The 23,894-nt window shown below is 35.0% G+C and overlaps 1 protein-coding gene across 3 annotated transcripts in view; it reads left to right on the top strand.

The window, feature by feature from the left end:
* Positions 1-23,894, top strand: part of RNGTT (RNA guanylyltransferase and 5'-phosphatase) — a 343,904-nt gene that overhangs the window by 95,867 nt on the left and 224,143 nt on the right. For all 3 annotated transcript variants that reach the window (XR_013534377.1, XM_017971256.3, XM_002746807.4), the window contains exons 9-10: positions 15,041-15,176; positions 18,675-18,746. Coding sequence is in view for 2 of the 3 variants with exons in the window: in XM_017971256.3 (XP_017826745.1) it covers positions 15,041-15,176; positions 18,675-18,746 (208 nt within the window). In the remaining variant the exon portion in view is untranslated. The remainder of the gene's footprint in view (positions 1-15,040; positions 15,177-18,674; positions 18,747-23,894) is intronic.

Below are 23,894 nucleotides of genomic sequence, written 5' to 3'. Positions count from 1 at the left end.
GTAATTGTAGTTGTAGTCATAGCACTAATTATATCTAGCCTTAATTAAGTACCGTTTGCCTTGGACATAATAACAATAGCTGACATTTATTACTTCGTATTAATCACTATTCTGGTATCCTTTCTATATTAACTCAATTCTTCAATTTTTAAAATCGTGGTAAGTTACACATAACGTAAAATTTACGTTTTAACCATTTTAAAATACGCAGTTCAGTGGTATTAAGTACATTTATATTGTTGTGCAACTGTCACCACCATCTATTTTTAGAACTCTTTAATCTTGTATAACTGAAAGTCTGTACTTCATTAAACAGTAACTTCCTATTCTCCCCATTTCACCTAGCAACTACTGTTCTCCATTCTGTCTCTGATTTTGAGTACTCTAGGTACTTCATAGGGAATGATACAGTGTCTAGTTGTGACTAATTTCAGTTAGCATAATGCCAAGTGCTATTCAAGGTTTACGTGCTATAGCATATATCAGAATTTCCTTCCTTTTAAAAGCTGAATAATTTTATATTTTATGTATATGCTGGATTTTGCTTATTTATTCATCCCTTGATAGATACTAGGATTGCTTCGTTGGTTTAGCCCTTGTGAATAAGGCTGCTGTGGACATGAATGCACTAACTTATTTAATTCTTAAAACCGTCTGAGGAAGTGAGAACTTCTGGTGAGGAAACAGACACTTAGTCAAGTAACTTGTGCAGAGTTGCACAGTTAGTAAGAGCTGATATGGAATGAATGTTCTTAGCCACTATAGTAGAGTTCCGTATATTTTTCTATGCTGGTACCTTCTCTTGTGCCTATAGATATCTTCACTCCTCTTTGCTGTATATTAACATGTAATAATGGTATGTAGTACAAATACTTTTAATACTAATGTTGGCAAACGAGTAAGCAGTTCATTTTATTTATTAGTGTTTGTTGCATTTCAACTATACTTCAACCCAATTACAAAATGAAGTTGAAAATCCTTAATCTGGATTTTAACACTCCTACTTGCTCCTTGTATACTTCTCATTCATCATGATGTGATGATTTGTTGTACGTAGTAGCTGTATAATTCCTGTGCAAATTGGAGTGATGGAGTGCATTGACTAGGACCTATTAATTGGAGTATGGGGGATTTCCTGGGAGTTTTGAGTAGGAATTTGAAGATACATATTTTGAGACAGGACAGTATAGTAGCATAGCTACATAGGCTTAGAAACAGACATATACAAATTTCTGAGCAGTGGAGGATGGCAAAATGAGAAGAGAATAAGGAAGTTGTAATTGTGAAGTTAAAGCTTATAGTTAGGAGTCGGACAGCTAGAATTGTTCTTAATATTGGATGAGATTTTTGATTATAGTCTGCCTGCTTGATTTTTAGGGATTTAGATAGCGAGCACTAGTAAGTCTGGAGTTACAGGCTCTGGAACTTGAATTTTTTATCAGAGCCCGTAATTATTACCAGTTTTACCATTGATGGTTTGCAAATTAATTTTTTAACATTGTTGAGTAATTTGGAACATATTTGCTCCTTACTTAATTTGGTTATATTATGTATGTGTCATTAATTTTGTGGAATAGAGAGAAGAATCTAGAAACTGACACTGGGTCACATGCCCTGCCAAACTGTCATAGCGTTGCTTTTTAAATTGACAGAAAGACTTGCCGAAGATTCTAAATCTTGATGGTTGAAGGGACTTTCTTGAAACAGATTTTGAAGATGATCAATAATCTATTAATAGATGTAAGCACACATAGTGGTTTCATAAGGCTTGAAATTTTGTGATTCTTTGTGGTAGGTACCTCTGGGTCTTCAAAATTTACTTTTGATGCATTAACTAACATTAAAATGAAAGTTATAGTCTTTTGACTTAGGATTTTTCTATAGACGTAATTTACCAAGTACCGTTTATTAAGATTAAACTGTTTAGATAAACAGGACATAGTAAAAAAATTTGTGGTAAAACAACATATAAAATAAAGATGGCTATGCTTATGTAGAAGACATAAATTGGCAAATTGTTCAAATCTTCAGTGGCATGCTGCTGGCCTGCCATTTAATATACAATTAACATTCTAAGATCAAAGACTAGTTACATAAATTTGACAATTAAATTGGTGGGGAAGTTAATGGGCTTTGCAGTTTAAAATTAAATAATACATGTTGTAGCGTAATTACTGTTGTGTGCATATAAGTGATCACATAATAGAAGGGAGCTGTGGGCTTAACATGAATTTAAGACTATAAAGCCTTAATCAGTCACATCTGTTTCATGACTTTAAATTGATGTGGTATGAGTATGAAAGAAGAGCTCATCCTTTGAAGAGGCCTGCTGTGCTTATAGAATCAATAAGTCAAAAATACCTATAGGGTTAGAATCTTTTATACTGGTGAATGAAAATTTTGATAGTTTTTGGTAAAGAGATTGTATTAGAGCTATGTTGTCATTTCACTGTTAGCATCAATAAAAAGTAAAAAAATGATTAAACAGTGTTATTATATGTGTGTGTTCTTTTAAATTTGTTAACATGAAACTAAGGACCTTAATATGAGTTAAATTATGAGTAACTGAATTTCTGGGAAGATGACGTAAGGTAAAGTCCTCAAGACTGCCCCCCTCTTCAGACACAGTTGCAAGTCTGGGCTTCAGAACTTCAGACTAGCCAGCTTCAATCTGGGGTTCTCACAGCCCCCTCTTTGGATTTGATTAATTTGCTAGAGCAACTCATAGAACTCAGGGAAACTTACGTTTACTGGTTTATTATAAAGGCTATTACAGAGAATAGAGATGAAGACATACGTAGGATGAAGCATGGGGGAAAGAGTGCAGAGCTTTTATGCTCTCCTGGGATGTGCCACCCTTCAGTAACCTCCACGTGTTCAGCTGTTTGGAAGCTCCCCAAACCCTGTCCTTGGTCTTTTATAGAGGCTTCGTTATGTAGGTGTGATTGAGTAAACCATTGACCATTGGTGATCAATGTCATCTTCAGCTGCTTCTCCTTCCTAGAGGATGTGGGGTGATGCTGAAAGTCCCGACACTCTAATTTTGCCTTATTCTCTACTGGGACTCGTCCCCATCCTGAAGCTACCTAGGAGCTACCAGCCATCAGTCAACTCATTGATATACAAGAAAGCATCATTTTGATGTGTCAGAGGATTTTAGGATTTGTATACCAGGAAATGGTTAAAGAACAAATATTTATTTCACAGTATCACAGATGCAAACAAATGATGTTTAAATTATCTGAAGTCTTTTTCTAAGATTCATTAAGTTTAGATTATGTTTCTATGGAATTATATTATAAATGGTAGTTAGATTCCCAAACTAGCCTATAATGCTTATTCCCAAGGTAGCTTAATTACTTATTATGTATATATACTATGAAAAATGAAAAAATGTACTGTTTTAACATTGGTAATTAAGCAAACTGCCAATGCAACATAAGGAGTTTATGAAAACTATTTTGAATAATTTAAAAACTTTGGGGAAAATGAATTGGATTGTATACGATAAGAAGGAGTTAGAGACTATTATATAAGGAGATTGTGAAGGAGGTTTGATACTGATTATTGTCTAGATGGATTAAACAACTTATTACTTTAAATTTTGCTTGATGCAGATGAGTCACTAGTTTTGATCAGGGTTTTAGTTGGTTCATGAATGGAACTAAGTTAAAGGAGGTGAGTAGGAGAAATTTGTTTTTTCTTTTAAAAAAATTGTGGCAAAATATACTTAATCTTTCTTATTTAAAAAAGAGTTGAAAGAAACAGGAAAAAAACAGGTTAAAGAAGACATGGGAAAACTTGGCAAAAGAGGTTGTCAGAGACAGAATTTATTGAGCAGTGAGGCAATGAGAGAAACAGGCAAAATGTGCATGACCCCCATGGGGAAGGAAGAAAGCTGAAGTTTGACAAGTCAGCTGTTCTTGTTTTTTGAACACATGAAGGTGCTGGTGAGTAGAGGGCATGGTCTGACCAACTGCTCCTATGTCAGGAAGGTTTATATATTCTGTCTGGGAAAGTGGTCTGAATTTTCTTTATAGGAAATTTTAGTATACTTGAATTTATTTCTGTATACTAATTTAACTTTGAGAATTAGCGTTCAGGGACTTGTGTGCCAAGTCTGTTGGGAATAGAAATGAGAGGAAATGTAACTTGTATAGAAATAGCAGAGGTTTGGTAGTAAATTCTTATGAGAGAAAAGATGTCTAGAGAAAATAAACTCTAGGCTTAGCATTATGCACTTGTCTATGTTGAGGGATAGTAAATAGATACTGTGTCTCTTGGCGTGAAGTTACTATGTAAAGGGCTAGTAATCATTGGTATTAAGGATATATTAGAGACATTACAGTGCGATTTCATCATAGGCATATTAAACTTACTTACATTTAGCTGTATATATTGGGGCAAAAACAACAGCAAAGAAAACCATCAGCATTCTTTTTTTTAATTAAAAGAAATAGAGACATGGTCTCGCTGTCTTGGCCAGGCTGATGTTGAACTCTTGGCCTCAAGTGATTCTCCTACTTTGGCCTCCCAGAGTGCTGGGATTATAGACGTGTGTCACTACGCCTAGCCTTGTTAGCCTTCTTGACTGTAAGCAATAGAAATAAATTTTGGCTAATTTATGCAAAGAAATATATTGGAAGGCTCTCAGGAGAACCAGTCTTGGAAAATGGATAGGAATCAAGGAAAGCCAGCAGCAAGGACCAGAGCCAGGGTCGGGGCACAGCAACACTTTGATTAGGAAGCCACCATTAGCACTTGGTGATAGTGTCTCTGCTGTTCCTATAAATAATTTTGCAAACTATTCTTGTGCCTGTCTGTTACTCACTCAAGTCAAAAGTTTTGGGAAAGGAACATGGATTGTCTGGTTTAGATCCTGAGCCTATTTCCAGCCTGCTAGGCTGGGCCTTTGGTTTCCATCTCAACTCATGGTGTCCGTCATTTCTTCCAAACAAAATGGAACAATTACTGCTTCCGTCTTAAATGCCCGGTGCCTCAGTAAATATACTCAGTTCCTGAAGCCAGAATTTGGAACTTCTCGTTTTCTCGGTCACATATCCAGTAAATAGCGTATTGAATTCCTGTCAGTCTATATCTTGAATATCTTGAGTTTATTTATCTCTAAAGTTATTGTTACTACTGTTCTAGTTGCTGATTTCTCAGACGGTCTATTTCAGAGGCCTTATAATTTCTTTTGTCTACTAATTGGCTCCTACCCTGTTGGTATATACATTATGTGGTGATGAACTTTTTAAAATGCAGATCAGATTATGTCATTAGTTTGCTTAAAACGTTTTAGTGGTCTGCATTAATTTTACCTCTGTGTCTGAGTTCCAGTTTACTCTTTTATACTGTATTGGGGGCTGGGACTTCGCAACCTGCATTTCCCAGACTCCCTTTCCAGCTTGCTTCCTGTTGAGTTTTACCACTGGGAGTACAGGCAGGAGTTTGGAAGGTGAGAGGAGGGCCTACTCTTGTTTCCAGTTTCTGTAAGGACACCTTCAGCAGCACAGGACAGCTATCACTGCATTCTCCAACTTCTTTTGTCACTCTCTGCACCAGTCTTGCTGTTCCCTCTCAGAGATGCCAGCTTCTGGGTAGGGCATCCTAGGTATATAGAGTGGCACTTGTATCACTTCCTAACCTGCTGGACTTTGTTCCCTTAGTGGTTTGAGCATCCTCCATTTGGCACCTCTTCATAGGGATTCAAACCTAAACTACAGGGCCATTTGCGGCCACCTCCTTCGAGGTTAGAGTACCCTGCCACATGGACCTCTTTCACCCTCTTCCAGGCATAAGCCCATAATGCTTTTCCTCCAAGCTCCTAGCTTTTCAATAACAGACCTCTTCCATTTTGTTCCCCGAATCCTGTGGGTCATAATGCTTCCTGCAAGTATTCTTCTCTGAGTTTCTTCACTCTTGTTTTATGTTCTTAGCTTTCCAGTATCTGTGTAACTAACTTGCGTATTACATCTCCTGGGTTTGAATTCTGCATTGTGGTTTCTGTTGTCTCATAAAAGTAGTTTTCGGATTTCTAAGATAAAGTAAAAAAAAGAAAAAGTTAAAATAACTGGTAACTAGCTGGGGTCGGGGGGGGATTTAAAAAATTTTCAGGGTGAGCACGGTGGCTCACACCTGTAATCTGAGCACTTTTGGAGGCTGAGGTGGGAGGATTGCTTGAGCCCAGGGGTTCGAGGCTGCAGTGAGCTATATTGATGCCACTGCACTCCAGCCTGAATGACAGAGCGAGATCCCTTCTCAGAAAAAAAAAAAAAAGTTTTCATAATTCCTGTTTCTCTGTTACTTCTCTAGTCTCATGCCCCACCATTTTCCTGCTTTCTCTTTACACTTCAGTATTCTGAACCTTTTAGTTACCAGAACATGGCCACATTCTATCCTCTCAGAAGGACAGTGCACCTGCTAGTCTTTATACTCCAACCCACCCCTCCCTCATTTCTCTTCCTCTCCTACACTACAGCCTATGCTTGGTTGACTCCTACATATGGAATGTGAGAGGTAGTATGCTTTAGAGGGTGTACAAATAAACTATTGTCTAGATTTTAATATCAGTGTTGCTGTTGTGCCAGCGTCATGACATTGGACAAGTTGCTTCTGTGTGTCTTGGTTTCCTCATCTGGAAAATGGGGATAATAATTTTGTTAGGACCTGATAAGGTTGTTGTAAGGATTAAATGAGTTAGTAAAAGAGTTAATAAAAGTGCTCTTTTGTTCAGAACATAGTAAGTGCTCAGTAAGTGTAACCTGTTGTTATTATCAGCTGTGCATGAATTCCTCTGGAAAGCCTTCCCTGATCTCCAGACCCTGACAGGCTCTCCCTTGGTAGGCTCCTGTAGCAGCTGCTACTTCACTGTTCTAATATGTATTATGGTTGGAAGTATTTAATATCTTGTTTTCTTGTTAAGAGTGTGAATTATAAGAAGTTGAGAAGAGAGTCTGTGCCATTTGCTGTTAACAACCCTAGCATTTAGTACTGCCTGTCATCTAGACTGGCTCTAGGTCAGCCCTTGAACATATATTAAAAAAATTGATTAAAAAATTTAAAGAAAAACCATAATAAGTTTGATAGTGGCTAGGAAAAATGGGTAGAGATAGAGATGGTGGTGAAATAATTCAATGTAAATGATCAGTTTTTCTGTTTTCATTGCTCATTGAAAGGCTTTATCTTGTATGGCGGCCTTACGATAGGAGAAAAGGAATATCTGTTGTTTGGAAACCACTGTAGTACAAATAAGAAGGTTTAGGATCCTGTCTTAGTTCATTGTCAGTTTGCAGAGGGAAAATGTTTCTGTGGGTCTGATTATAGACTACATTTCTGGCTTGGTGGCTTTTTCCCCCTTATAGCTTTAACTTTGCCCCCTGTGTCTAAAAGCAATTTGTGTTTATTTCTAAAAATTTTGAAAATACATAAAAGCATAATGAGGAAAGCAAATATTGTTGATAATTCTATTACATGGATATGGTAACTGTTAATATTTTGGTATAGGTTTTACTGTCTATATTTATGATATACATACAGTTTTATCCTCCTCCTTTCTCGTGTAGTTATTTCATGTATTCTGGTTTTAAACTTGCTTTTTTTGCACTAAACATATTGTAAATCTCTTCCCATACTAATGAATATTTTTATCATAGTTTAAAAAATGCTGGAATGGTATGCTTATACATGAATATATAGTATTTATTTTCCTTATTTGCTGAATGCTGGACATTTGAGTTTTCACCTTTCCACTGTTATAAAATATTATGATGAACTTTCTTGTACATACAGCTTTGGTTGACAAGTATTGAGTGCCTTCCTTCAGTGTGTATTCACATAGACTGTGCAAGGTACTTAAGCTGTGGGAAAGAACAAAGTAGATATGATTTCTGCCTTAATAGAGTGTAAGATAAATTCCTAAATTGGTGAGCAGAGTTGGGTCTAAATTGGTGATAACTTTAAATTACAAGGAGTTTAAGGACCATTTTACTCTCAGATACTGGGAGGAATGTGAATTAGGAATCTAAGGTGCTATTAGGTACTACTGTTTTCCATCAGTTTTCCTCCTCTTTAATTATGTACTTCCTAATTTTATTAATGTATAATAATACAATTTGGTGGCTTTACTTAATTATATATCTCACATCTCAGTGACTTCTCTGAAAGATTGTTTCCAGTTATGGTAGAAAACCTGCATTTACAGTAAACTAGTCTATAAATCTGGCTTTTCTGTAGTCCATATACCTTTGGTATATATACTTTAGCATTTTCTATATAGGAATCTTATAGTGAATTAAATTTTGCCTTTTAATGAGAATGAATATAATATAAATACCTATTAATAAATATGAATATTAAATTTGCAGTTGAGATAATTTCCCAATTAATAAGAAATTTATATTGTACTGCAGTTATATATTAAGCTAGTATCTGACAGTCTGTGAGGTAGTTGCCTCTTTTCAAAGAATCTGGCTGCTTGGGTGGTGGTGGTGCATGCCTGTGATCCCAGCTACTTGGGAGGCTGAGACAGGAGAATCGCTTGAACCTGGGAGGCGGAGGTTGCAGTGAGCCGAGATCGTGCCATTGCACTCCAGCCTGGGCAACAAGAGTGAAACTCTGTCTCAAAAAAGAAAAGAAAAGAAAAATCTGTCTGCTTTCAGGGACTTTGAGTGATGTGGAAATACTTCCACATTCCTTACCTTCCTTCCCTAACATGAAATAGCTCATAACTTTTTGTTAGTATCATATAACAAAAGAGCATATGATTTGAAATGACTGAAGTTAAAACCAAAAATCATAGCCCAGAAATTTGCGTTCCAAAGCCTGAAAATTTATGTGTGCAGAAGAATCCCTAAATACTAGGTGCTAAATAATCTCTCAGGTGTTTCTGCAGATGTAAGTTGTGTTTCTTATAAGCTAGCCTTTGTTGTAAATTCCATCCTCTAAAGCTTTTTCTTCCTTAGTCTTTTAAATTTGTTTATACACGTGTGTACACACAAATTATTTTCTTTTGATTGATACTCTACTTGATTTAAAAGAAAAGATCTGATACTAAGATAAACACACAGGGGTGTGTGTGTGTGTGTGTAAAATATTTACCCTGGGATAATATCTATTTTATTTAAACATTAAATTTAAAATTTAATTCTCAACTTCTGGGCAGTTAGTGAAAGGGGAAGTATAATTTTGGTAATCATTATTACATGATCATAAGAGTAAACCATTTATTCTTTCTGAATTGTAACATTTATTAACTTAAGTCATCTTTTCTCAAATTATAAGTATAGAACACCACTTCTGTCATATTTTAACAGATATCAGGATTAAATTTAGGAAAAAATGGATTAAGAAAGATGAATAGACTTTAAATATTTTTAAATATTTAAATATTTTATCATAACTTAAAATGTCCTAATATATATCTTGATTTTCTTTCTTTCTTTTTTTTTTTTTTTTTTGAGATGGAGTTTCGCTCTTGTTACCCAGGCTGGAGTGCAATGGTGCCATCTCGGCTCACTGCAACCTTTGCCTCCTGGGTTCAGGCAATTCTCCTGTCTCAGCCTCCTGAGTAGCTGGGATTACAAGCATGCGCCACTCTGCCCAGCTAATTTTTTGTATTTTTAGTAGAGAAGGGGTTTCACCATATTGACCAGGATGGTCTCAATCTCTTGACCTCGTGATCACCTGCCTCGGCCTCCCAAAGTGCTGGGATTACAGGTGTGAGCCACCGCACTCGGCCTATATCTTGATTTTCTAAGAGAAAGATATAGTATTTTCCTAACTTATTTCCCTTGAAATACCCTTTTGGTGAATGTCAACTTTGCAAAATGCCAGCCTAAGTTCTTAACAACATGATGGGTTGTGTGTCTTCCATGCCATTTTGCAGATGATGTCATCATTGCTTTTTTTTTTTTTTAAATTTTACTTTAGGTTTTGGGGTACATGTGCAGGTCATGCAGGGTTGTTGCATAGGTGCATACGTAACCAGGTGTTTTGCTGCCTGTATTCCCCCTTCATCTGTATCCAGCATTTCTCCCCATGTTATCCCTCCCTACGCTCCCCATGCCCTGCTACCCTCCGCTAGCCCACCCACAACTGCCCCCAGTATGTGATGCTACTCTCCCTGAGTCCACATGTTCTGATTGTTCAACACCCGCCTATGAGTGAGAACATGTGGTGTTTGGTTTTCTGTTCTTGTGTCAGTTTTCTGAGAATGATGGTTTCCAAATTCATCCCTACAAAGGGCATGAACTCATCATTTTTTATGGCTGTGTGGTATTCCATGGTGTATATTTGCCACCTTTTCGTTGTTCAGTCTTCAGTCTATCATTGATGGGCATTTGGGTTGGTTCCAGATCTTTGCTAATGTACACAGAGCCACATGAACATACCTGTGCTTGTGTCTTTATAATAGAATAATTTATAGTCCTTTGGGTATATACCCAGTAATGGGATTGCTAGATCAAATGGAATTTCTATTTCTAGATCCTTGAGGAATTGCCACACTGCCTTCCACAATGGTTGAATTAATTTACACTCCCACCAACTGTGTAAGAATGTTCCTATTTCTCCAAATCCTCTCCAGCATCTGTTTCTCCAGATTTTTTAATGATTACCATTCTAACTGGTGTGAGATGATATCTCAATGTGGTTTTGATTTGCATTTCTCTAATGACCAGTGATGATGAGCATTTTTTCCATATGTTTGTTGGCCTCATATATTATTCTTTTGAGATGTGTCTGTTCATATCCTTTGCCCACTTTTGAATGGGTTTGTTTGTTTTTTTCTTGTATATCTGTTTTAGTTCTTTGTAGATTCTGGATATTAACCCTTTGTCAGATGGGTAGATTGCAGAAATTTTTTCCCATTCTGTTGGTTGCTGGTTCACCTTAATGATTGTTTCTTTTGCTGTACAGAAGCTCTGAAGTTTAATTAGATCTTTTGTTGCCATTGCTTTTGGTGTTTTAGTCATGAAGTCCTTGCCTATGCCTATGTCCTGAATGGTTTTGCCTAGGTTTTCTTCTTTCTTGTGAGGTTTTATGTTTAAATTTTTAATCCATCTAGAGTTAATTTTAGTGTAAGGTGTCAGGAAGGGGTCCAGTTTCTGCTTTCTGCACATTGTTAGGCAGTTTTCCCAACACCATTTATTAAATATGGAGTCCTTTCCCCATTGCTTGTTTTTGTCATGTTTGTCAAAGATAAGATGGTTGTAGATGTGTGGTTTTGCTTCCAAGGCCTCTGTTCTGTTCCATTGCTCTATGTCTCTGTTTTGGTACCAGTACCATGCTGTTTTGATTACTGTAGTGTTGTAGTATAGTTTGAAGTCTAGTAGTGTGACGCCTCCCACTTTGTTTTTTTTTTTGGCTTAGAATTGACTTGGCTATGTGGGCTCTCTTTTGGTTCCATATGAAGTTTAAGGTGTTTTTTTCCAGTTCTGTGAAGAAGGTCATTGTTAGCTTGATGGGGATAGTGTTGAATCTGTAAATTACTTTGGGCAGTATGGCCATTTTCATGATATTGATTCTTCCTAACCATGAACATGGAATGTTTCTCCATCTGTTTGTGTCCTCTCTTATTTTGTTGAGCAGTGGCTTGTAGTTCTCCTTGAAGAGGTTCTTTACGTTCCTTGTTAGTTGTATGCCTAGGTATTTTATTCTCTTCGTAGCAATTGTGAATGGCAGTTCATTCTTGATTTGGCTCTCTTTAAGTCTGCTATTGGTGAATAGGAATGCTTGTAATTTTTGCACATTGATTTTGTATCCTGAGACTTTGCTGAAGTTGCTTATCAGTTTCAGGAGATTTTGGGCTGAGACGATGGGGTCTTCTAGGTATACTATCATGTCGTCTGCAAATAGAGACAATTTGGCTTCCACCTTTCCTATTTGAATACCCTTTATTTCTTTTTCTTGCCTGATTGCTGTGGCTAGAACTTCCAGTACTATATTGAATAGGAGTGGTGAAAGAGGGCATCCTTGTCTAGTGCCGGATTTCAAAGGGAATGCTTCCAGTTTTTGCCCATTCAGTATGATATTGGCTGTTGGTTTGCCGTAAATAGCTTTTATTACTTTGAGATATGTTCCATCGATACCGAGTTTATTGAGAGTTTTTAGCCTAAAGGGCCGTTGAATTTTATCGAAGGCCTCCTCTGCATCTTTTGAGATAATCATATGGTTTTTGTGTTTGACTCCTTTTATGTGATGGATTACATCTATTGATTTGCGTATGTTGAACCAGCCTTGCATCCCCAGGATGAAGCCTACTTGATCGTGATCAGTAGTCTTTTTGATGTGCTGTTGCATTCGATTTGCCAGTATTTTATTGAAGATGTTTGCATCTGTGTTCATCATGGATATTGGCCTGAAGTTTTCTTTTTTAATTGAGTATTTGCCGGGTTTTGGTATCTGGATGATGTTGGTCTTATAAAATGAGTTAAGGAGGATTCCCTCTTTTTGTATTGTTTGGTATTTTATTTGAGCTTTCCTTTTGTTTGTTTGTTTATTTATTTATTGTTGAGACTGAGTGTTGCTCTGCTGCCCAGGCTAGAGTGCAGTGGTGCGATCTTGGCTCACTGCAACCTCCACCCACTGGGTTCAAGCGATTTTCCTGCCTCAGCCTCCCGAGTAGCTGGGATTGCAGGTGTCTGCCACTGCAGCTAGCCCAGCTAAGTTTTGTATTTTTAGTAGAGACAGGGTTTCACCATCTTGGCCAGGCTGGTTTTGAACTCCTGACCTCGTGATCCACCCGCCTCGGCCTTCCAAAGTGCTGGGCTTATGGGCGTGAGCCACCATACCTGGCCACTTTTGTTGATTTAAATTCCTTTTGAAACATAATCCAAGGCAAAGCTTACTTCTTCTTAGTAGCTTAGATTGTCTCTACCCACTAGGAATTGCTGCTTTTGAAAAGCATGTGCAAGAAGGCCTTGTGAACTAAGTCTTCCTGTCGTCTATGTGCTGGCTGGCCTGGCATTTGGTCTAGGAGTCTTTCAGATACACGGTCAGCCAGACTGAGGCTGAATTTATTTTTCCTAGTGAAACCTGAGTCTCCAGGCTCCCCATCTAGTAGGGCTGCATCTATTATAGCAAGGGTCTGAGCTCTCCATCTGCTCTCCAGACACCTGCTGGAACTAATTATCATTATTATAAAAAATATATTTTAAAAATTTTCTTTTATGTGTTTTTGTTTTTCTTTTTTCTCTTTTCTGTTTTTTGTGGAACTAATTTTGGAAACAGCAAAGAACAACATACTTCACAATCTAATCCAAAAACATAAGCCCCTTTGGTCTTCCGTTCTGCTCGTTTCCATTTTGTTTGTACACTTGTGTTTCCTTCATCAGCTCTCCTGTTTCTCCTCACCTATCCTATACATGTGTACTTTGCTTTTCAGAACAGTGGTTTGAGGTTAACGGATTATCCACTGTTATAGTAGCTTCCATATACTCTGTCAGCTTGCATTTCTTCATTAAATATGTCTTCTATTCTCTAATCTTAACTTGATTCAGCTACATCTTTCAGTCGTTGCTGCCTTTTTTTTTTTTTTTGGGACATAACCTCATGTACTTTGTGGGTAGGAGGTTGGACAGTCTGGTCAGTGTTCTCTTTGATTTTCAGTGGTACCTCCAGACTACTCTTCTTCCTTTCTTTCATTTAACACCAAACAAAAACAGCCTAACAAAATGATGCTGTTTCCTTGCAGTTTAGGCCTTTTAACTTTCTAATTTTTTTTGCTCTCATTTTTTTTCCTCATTCTTTTAAGACTTTGATCCCTGGATATGATCTTCATTTTCACCCCAAGTCTTCTTCCTGTTATCCGTTTGGTAGCATAGCCTCCCAGACTGTAATTTCTTCAACTTGAATCCATGTGGACTTTATATTTGGTGTGAAATACAACTCCATTCTTGATTTACTGATGGGAAATTAGTGATGATAACCTGACCATTTGAAGAACGACAGGTTGTTAAGTCTAGGAATTCCTCCATATATTGATTTAATTTAAGAAGATGAGAGCTAATTGAAAATCTTATGGCTGTGTTTAAACATATTTTAATTTTATAGTCATAAATGAGAAGAAAAACTATACCTGATATTGTGGTATCTGGCTATATAATGATATTAATTCAAAGAGAGGGATTAGCTGTTTTGTTAACAGGTGTGGTAGAAAGAGCACTGGATAATTTGAAGTCTGGCAAAAGGCAAATCACTGATGTTTTTTACTTACGTTTTTCATAAGGTTTTACTGGCCTTACAAATTGGATTCTCCCAAGGGCCTACATGTTTTTTTTTTTTTTTTTCAATTTTTAAGTGGAGAGAATAATACCTAATCCATATAGTTGTTGAGTTAATAAAATACATTTATATATGTGTGTATTGTAAACTTTGAAAAACTTTAATGTTTAAGATCTCATAAAAATTAGAGAACCATTCTCTGTTAGGATGGATTCATATGCTCTTGAATATCACATTATATCCACAAAAAACTTAGATTTCCCTATACTCTGTGTTTTCTATAGGAAATGAAAAAAGTTAAAAAAAAAAAAAAAAAAAAGATTATTTGTGGGCTAGGTGTGGTGGCTTGTCCCTGTAATCCCAGGTCTTTAGGAGGCTGAGGCGGGCAGATCAGTTGAGGCCAGGAGTTTGCAACCAGCGTGGTCAACATGGTGAAACACTGTCTCTACTAAAAAAAAAAAAAAAAAAAAAAAAGAAAAAACAACAGATTAGCCAGGCATGGTGGTACACATCTGTAATTCCAGCTACTCTGTAGACTGAGGCACAAGAATTGCTTGAACTTGGGAGGTGGAGGTTGCAGGTAGCAAAGGTTGTACCCCACTGTATGCTATCTAGTTTGGGTGACAAAGTGAGACTCTGTCTCAAAAAAAAAAATTATTATTCATGATACTTTAATCTGCATGATAGAGACACTCTAGTGAACATTAGTCTACAAACATGTTTAAGGTCTATGTAAAACCAGTTTAACTGTTACTTCTCATGACCCTGTTCTTGATATTATACTGTTAATATGAACTTTTTAATATTTCATTTACAGGTACATGATGTTGATTGATGGCACAAATGAAGTTTTTATGATTGATAGAGACAATTCCGTGTTTCATGTTTCAAATCTGGAATTTCCATTTCGTAAAGATCTTCGTATGCATTTATCAAATACTCTCTTGGATGGTGTAAGTCATATTTATATATAATATGAAATTAAACATTGCCATTTTTCTTTTCCTTGTAAATAAATGTGTATTTCTATTGGTAAAGAAATTTTGAATCAAATCTAACTTTTATTAGGATGTTAAATTTCATTTATTTCTTAGGTGTTTTTACACTGAATTAGGTCCTTTTAGAGAGTGATCTGCCGACTGAATCTTTGAATATAATTAGGACTTTGAGATATTTTCTTTAGTGGAGAAATTTGTTAAAGATGTGGAAAGGGTGTTAAATGAGTGCTCTGGTCAAATATGTATACCTATGGATGGTCATATAATTTTGCATGAAAAGAAACAAATGTTACATGCGGTTTGTAACTTGTCTCCCCCCCCCCCCCCCCCCACTTAGCAATATATTTTGGATGTCTGAATGGTTTACCATTGTATGTATAGAGACCATAAATTGGGGTTTTTAAACTATCTTGATTGTGAAAAGTGTAGGGTCAAAAAATTGCTTGTTAAATAATATGACCCTTTCCAACAGCCTATCCTAGACCTTATGAATTGGAATCTCCCAGGGGCCTACATAACCATACAAGTGACCAAGTGATTCTGATTAGGCAAGTTTGAGAAACAGTTCTGTAATTTATTTAACCAGTCCCCTTTCGTTGGACATTTTGATTTTTGTATTTTTTCCTGTATATAGTAAATTTTCATTCTTATGACAGCATGTGTAACAAAATATCGTTTTCTAATAAAAATGATGTATATACATGTGTACATGTATATAGATTTAACTATCATATTATAATTAATGTGACTGGCACCCTTGGAGTTGTATAGTACATAAAAGTCACAGTCATTTGTGGTAACTGTGGTAGTTGATTCGTGGGAACAGCCAGAACATTTTTAGTTTCTGTTGTCTTTATTTAAGGTGCTTTTTTTAAAGCATTATAATAATAAAATATAAGAAAGAAAAAGACTTAACAGCATTTGTCACAAAGTTTAGTATAGCTTATAACTGAACTAATGTTTGTTGAGTGCCTATTATGAATTGCTTTACCAAGAGTATGGGTATTGCTTAAAGGGTTGAGGAGAAGGCCTCACCCTTGAGACATTTTGCTTAATTGAGTAGGGTGGAGAATGAATGGTAATGATGAAAGACACCTTTGAATAAAACAATAACCAAAGAGAGGTATTTAAGTCTTGTGGTAGTTTAGAGGAGAAATAAATCACATCTAGTTAGTCAGGAACTAAATATGTTTTATGTAGGAGTTGGCATTAGAAACAGAAAGATTTCTATAGAAAGAGATTTTTGATGGACATGGGCTGAGGGCATTCTAGGTAGGAAATAATGCTTAAAAATTAGATGTTTAACCATCTGCAGATTTAACTTAGCAATACTATTTATTTCACCTCAAACTTGGATAACTGAGAGCAGCATAATAGATTCTTGTGAGGTTTGAAAATAGCAATATGATTCATGATGTCAGTTTACTTGGACTAGAATTATAGTTGCCATATCTGTTTTTTTTTTTTTTTTGGTTAGTTAATTAAAACAGTCCTCTGTAGTTTCCTGTTTTTTCTACATTTTCATGTGCAAATTGTTTTTGTAAAATTCCAAATCCAAGAATGACTCAAACCACCTAATTGTCTGACTGTCAGATGTGAGTATTGAAGCTTTTGTTTTGCTTTGCTTAATTATGTTCCTTGACCTATACAATGTAGAAAACAGGAATTTAGAAACATGGCATTAATTAGCTTGTAACAAATCAGTGAAATTTAATCAATTTAATATTGAGACTAAGATAAGAATGTAGCAATCATTAAAGTTAATAGCAAGAATTTTGGAAAAATTCCATGTCTTTTTCAACTATTAATTTTTTATGAAACACTGCATGCTTATTGTTGAAATTTTAGAAAGTCTGTAAACATAAAGAGGGGAAAATTAACAAACAAGAGAGATGACATTTTACGTTTCTATGTTAAAAGGAAATATCCCTTTAGTAACTTTGTTGTGCTAATAATTATATAATATGTATAACCTATATATATATATATGTAGCTGACATTTAATATATGTCGTGTATCTGGGGTTCCATTATTTGTCTTCAATCTGGAACTGCTTTTAGGATTTCTTTTTTTTTGATTTAGGTTTTTTTTTTTTTAAATTGAGATACAATTCACGTACTATGAAATTCACTATTTTAAGGTGTTCAATCCAGTGGTTTTTAGTATATTCACAAGGTCGTACCATCAAGACCACTATCTAATTTCAGAGCATTTCATCACCTTTGTGGACTGTGATGATCAGAACCAAGGGGGCCTTATATGAAAGATTTCAAGGAATGAGTTACAGAGATGAGATGGAAGGCTGACAGATTTTGAAAACGTTTCAGTGGTTCCCTGTTAATTGTAGTACAAGAGCCAAACTATTCAGTATAATAATCTTTATATCTGAAGCATGCCTCTGTCTTCAGTCTCATCTTTTGTTGTGATTGCTGATCACAGATACTCAGCTTTGGACAATTTATCCCACGCTGTCTTTTTCCATGTCTTTGTTATACCATTTGGTCTATCCACTATCTTGGTGGAAAATGTCCTCTGCATCTTTGAGGATGCGGCTAATGATCAGTACCTTATTACCAAACTTCCTCTTATTCTTCAAGTAGAAATAACTATACTCCTTCTACTTAGGCTTAGGTAATGGTTTCTTACAACAACAAAATGTTTTTTTCCTAAATCAATTTCTTTTTGTAATTTTAGATGGTTGTATATGGAATTTCTGTTATAAAATTAGATAGCAAGAAAACCTACCTGGTTTCCTAGAAAGAATATGAGGAAAGAAAAGTTATTTTAGATAAAAAATGTATTAATAATTAAAATTTTATATAATACTCCATTTTATACCTGTAGTCCTCTTTTAATGTCCTCATCTTTGACATTGTTCTGTCAGGCTGCAGATTTTGTTTTGACTTCTTAATGGCTATGGTAGATTTGCAGTGATCTGTTCGTGCTCTCTTGTCGTTTCCTTTGATCAAAGCCTAGTAAAGTGGCATAAAACCAAGAAAGAACACATGGATTACATGCGAATTAAACTGAGGGTGCCATTTATTGTCTTAGATTTTATGGTTAAAGTAATTGCATAAAACAAAATTTAAAGCGTTAATGATTAAACAAAAATATTTTTTAAAATGATCCTGATTTTAGAATTTAAGATTTCTAGTCTCCCTACCCTTAACTGTTGCTTAGTAATTCAAGCATAAAGCAAAATGTAGCATAGAAATTCAAATATGAAAATATGATGAGATATTATCAGGTGATTCTGTTTCAATATTGAATAAATGCATGATGGGGATGGAGGCGCTGACAGTTTATTGATAAGATCTGGGTACAAGTGTGTTCACTTTGAAATTTCATCAAGTTGTATATGGTTTATGTGCTTACTGTATGTATGCTATATTTCAGTCAAATTAAAAATGTTTATTAATGTATGAAGAAACTTACCTTCTTTTCTTTTTCAAGGAGATGATTATCGACAGAGTAAATGGACAGGCTGTTCCTAGATATTTGATATATGACATAATTAAATTTAATGTGAGTACCTATATTTTATAAAATAAAAGTTATTACTGAAATAGCGGATGTATTTTTGACAAATAAAGAGTCTCTGTTACTGCCTAAGAGATAGTAAGAAAGAAAATTTGTGACTGAGGTTACTCATTGGCTATCTTTTTGTTAATACTTTTATATCTCCATTTCTTTCTCTTATTGCTAATTTTTGCACATTTCTTTGTTTTAGGTTTCTTTAACTTCAAGTGAGTAAAGAATAATGACTTAACTCTGAGGAAATGAGACAGCATTTCATAAAATGAAAATTTCTTGGTTTTAATTATCCTGCACTTGATTTTTTTTTCTTTTAAGTCTCATGAGTTCATTTCTATCACCAAAACAACAACAGCAACAAAATAAAAGAGAAACTGATTATGAGCTGTTGAATGGGCAATAAATTCCAGTATTAAGATTCCGGATTGCATTAATTCAGGTTATTAAAAGGCATTTTTTTTCCTGGAAATTTTTAATGCACACATCTTACTTTTTAATTGAATTTCTGTATTTAAAACACAGAGCTTCAAATTTAAGAGCCTCAGGGCCAGAAATCATCAAGTTTTAATTTGTTCTGTTTGACTACTGTATTCCTCAAAAGTGATGCTTTCCAGAATTGGCTTAATCTTATCACAGATTTTGGAATAACATTCATTGGTCTATAACTAGACATAAGGGGTGGGGTGGCTTTGTTTCTTTGTGAATAGGGAAGTTCTGTGTCTTTTGCCTCTTGATATTGAGTTCTGCTTTAATACATGTTCAGTCTAGGCTTACTCTCACTTCTTAGCTAAGTACTCTGTTTTAGATAGCTGTTTTCTGATACTTTTAAAAATATGGAAAATTTCAACATATATAAGAGTCTAAAAAATAATATAAGGAATACTCATGTACTGACCACCTAGATTTGTCAAAGCTTCATACTTTTGCTCCACTTTCTTTTTAATTAGACATAATTCATTATGAATACATTAGAAATTTCTTAGTTATACCTCTCTCCTATTCTCAAATCTCTTGCCCAGAATGAGCCTCTATCCTGAATTTGGTGTTTATTGTTTCCATGAATGTTTCAGATACTTTTACTACCTATGTGTATATTTGTAAAATATGTATGGTATACTTTTGCAAGGTTTCTAATGTTATATAAATGTTACTGTTCTGTACCACGATAGCCGACTTTTGCTCCACATTGTCTTGTTGAGACTTTTTTGTACTAATATGTGTAGATTTAGTCCATTTACTTCAATTGCCATTGAGTATTACACTGTGTAAATATACAGAATTTATCACTGTGTAAATATACAGAATTTATTCTTTTGTCTTTTGATGAACATTTGGGTTTCTATTTTTTTGCTTTTATAATTACTACTGTTTTGAACAATTTTATATGTTTTTTCTGGTGCACATGTGAAAATTTCTCTAGGACGGTTGTTCTCATTCTTGGAATGTAATTCCCTCATTCTGGGAAGTGTTCTTAAAAACTCTAATCTGTCATTATATCATGGAGATTGTGATCAAATCAGAATCCCGCAGCTTCAGCAATATTATCTACATTGCTTAATTTCTCTCAGAAATAGTTGTACCAATTTGCCACAATTGGTTTTATCATTTATAATTTTGCTAATCTGATGTGTGTGAAATGGTATCATCCTGTTTTAATTTGCTTTTCCTTGATTACTAACATGTTTCTTACGTTTAACATTTTTTTTTTTTTTTTTTACTTGTTTGGAATTTGTGTGATTTGATTGCAAGTTTCTATAATCTTCTAATACAATCTTCTTTTTTTTTTCTATTTGGTTGTCTTTTTTTCTCCTGATTACTAATGAAGTTGAACATATTTCTGAGGTTTATTTTTATTTGTTTGTGTTTTTCTTTTGTAACTTAATTGCAAGTTCTATTTGGTTTTCTGTTTTTTTTTTTTTTTTTTTTTTCCCCTTCTTAATATATAGGAATCAATTATCTTTTCTGGATGCTATTCCTTTCCTGGTTATATGTGTGGCAATATGTTTTCCAAATCAGTGTTTATTGATGCACAGAGGTTTTTAATTTTAATGAAAGCAGTCTCATCAGACCTACCCAAATATTGTACTTTTTGTTTTGTTTAAGAAGTTAATCCATATTTTATTCTAAAAATGACTGTTATGCTTTTTTGTCTTTAGGTCTAGAATTTTTGATTCAGTACATATTTATTGTGTGTGTATTACCGTATTTCATGATTTTTAAGCCACTTTTTTTTTAAACATTCTTGATATTGGGATGTATTTATAATTGAAAGTATCATATATTTAATTCTTTAATTTACTGTGGAGTCTTCATGGATAATTAACAACATTATTTATTTTGGATCACCAAATCAGGGCCACTGTTAGAAAAAGAATTTTTTTGGAATAGTATTAACATTTTTTTTCAGTCTCTTATTTATGAGCTTGTCCAGAAAGAATTTCATCAATCATCTTTTTCTTTTCACCCTCTGACTCTCAGCATCGATCATCTTTTATATGTCAAGTACATATGTACTGGGTATGCAAAGATGAATAAGCCATAATTCCTTGCCTTTAAAGAATTCACATGCTACTTGCATGGGAGACTGCCTGGGAATACTGGGTGCTGTAGGCTTTAAAAAAAAAAAAAAGAATTCACATGCTATGTACTGGCTTCTGGAAGAACATAGGAGAACTTTAAAAAAAAGTTTCATCTATTGTTTTATTTTGTCTGTTTTATAACATTTTACATTAAAAACATAACATTTTAATAATATTTTATTGTTGTATATATAACATTAAAACAAATTTGTACACTACTTTTATTGATGAAATACAAATGTAAAGAAATAATTTTTAAAATTGTAAACATAACAAAGGTATATAAAGGATATAGTGGTATTAAGAGGAGAGTATTCCAACTTCCCTGGGTATAGTTAAGTCACTGAAGCATGGAATTGCAGACTGAGAAAGTGACACAAATTAGTTTTGAAGGATTGAGTCATGGAGGTCAGAAGCATTAGGTGGTTCGTTAGCATACTTTTTTTTTTTTTTTTTTTTGAGACAGTCTCACTCTGTTGACCAGGCTGGAGTGCAGGGAACGTTCTTGGCTCACAGCAACCTCTGCCTCCCAGGTTCAAGTGATTCTTGTGCCTCAGCCTCCTGAGTAGCTGACACCACAAGTGTGTGTAGCCACGCCCAGCTAATTTTTGTAATTTTAGTAGAGATGGGGTTTCACGATGATGGCTAGGCTGGTCTTGAACTTCTGGCCTCAAGCGATCTGCCGGCCTCAGCCTCCCAAAGTGTTGGGATTATAGGCATGAGCCACTGCACCTGGCCTGTTAGTATACTTGATGGATGATAAAGGTGTGGGTCATAGCAAAAAATGAGAATGGATTGTTTAAGTAGAGGGCCAGATTACTTGAATAAGGCATTTCAACTTAGTTCTTTATGTAATAAGGCACTGTTAAAAGGGTTTTCATTGTAATGGTAGGAACATATTTTGACTATTTTGAAAGATAACTAGTGGCAGCATGGATAGTGTTCTGAAGGGAGTAAGAACTGAAAACAGGGAGACAAGCTAGTCAATAATTATTGAGTGTTTCCTGTAGCCTCTTCTCAGTGCTTCAACACCTATCTGTTGAGAGCTTAACTTTGCCCACAGGCATTGTGGATTTGAAGGTGAACTTGCTTTCAGTCTATTCTTGTTACTTGGTGAATATATGAATAAAGGTGGAAAGCTTCTAGGAGTGAATGTAGACTACATATGTTTAAACAGTTGTTAGTCTTTTTTTTTTTAAGAACAAAAAAGAGGGCTTGCTTATTCTACTTCAATTTTATAGGTGTCTGAATTCCTTTAATAAATCCAATGAACAAGCCTAACATTTTAGATTTTTCAACCATGTTGATGATATTGATTGCATAGAAAAGATGACACATGGACTGTATGGTTATTTACTAGCATTTCCCCAATAAATATCCTTTATAGATAGTTGTATGCCTTTATGTAAAGAGAATGTCTGCTACCCCATACCTCTCAGTTTGTCTCATTCCTTATTCTTTGCTGAATATCAAAGTTGTCATCCTTCTAAAGTTGAGAAAGAGACATTCCCAAAGTACATTTAATCTTTACTCCTTAAGCAAGTGCTGCCACTCCTATGTAAACATTAGGTTGAGTTTACGTTAGGAAAACACGGGGGAAAAATGCATGTAAGGGTGTCCAGTTGCAATGTAAAAAAGAAGAGTAGCTTATGTGCCATTAAAGTGATAACTACTAATCTGGATGATTACTGTAAACCAGAAAATATGTTATAAGTGAGTTTGTGTATGCCGCATGGCTAGGACTAGCCCCACCCTCAGTTCATACAAAAAGTGTTCATGTAATTTTTATTTCATAGTTCAAACCATATATGCTTTAAGAGCACTGAAGGGAAAGTGTGTTTGAGAAAACATCTTCATAACTGTATAACTTTGAACGTATTATGTAAACTTTTTCTGTGTTTCCAGAGTTGAGGGTGTATTTGTCTGAAACTTGTCTTCTACTTACTGATGTCTGTAGAGTTAGCACTTTAAATAGCAAAAAACATTGTAGATAACTGTGCTATTTATTTTGGTGTGTTACTGGCTAGTACTTTTCTAAATTCTGTGGATTTTAGTTTTAGGGTTTTAACCAATTTATATACATAATGAAAAAAGACTAGGGAGTATATATATTTTTCTATTTTCTAATGACTCTATACCTATAAATAGTGAGTATGTTAAATACTTTAATTCAGATGTGAAATATTTTATTTTTTATTTTTTAAAATTTGAGGGTAGTAGTCTTGCTCTGTTGCCCAGGCAAGCCTCAAACTCCTGACCTTACATGATCCTCCTGCCTCAGCCTTCCAAAGTGCTGGGACTACAGCTATGAGCCACCACATCTAGATTTGAAATCTTTGAATTAACACAAAGTATAATCGTGCCACTTTCTCATACTGTTTTAGGCAATTTTATTTTATAATAAGTCTCTCTGTGTCTTTAGACAATTCTCTTGTTAGTCAAACTATTAGGACCGGTATAAATGGTTATGCAGGCTGTTGACTGGTTAACTCCAGAGGATGCTATTTACACAGACCACTATGTACAGTGTGGCAGCCTTGATAATTATGCTGATAAAACA

The sequence above is a fragment of the Callithrix jacchus genome, chromosome 4 (genome assembly GCF_049354715.1).
Source record: "Callithrix jacchus isolate 240 chromosome 4, calJac240_pri, whole genome shotgun sequence".
Lineage (NCBI taxonomy): Eukaryota > Metazoa > Chordata > Mammalia > Primates > Cebidae > Callithrix > Callithrix jacchus.
The sequence above is the reverse complement of the archived record's forward strand: the minus strand, read 5'-3'. Positions and strand labels throughout refer to the sequence as shown.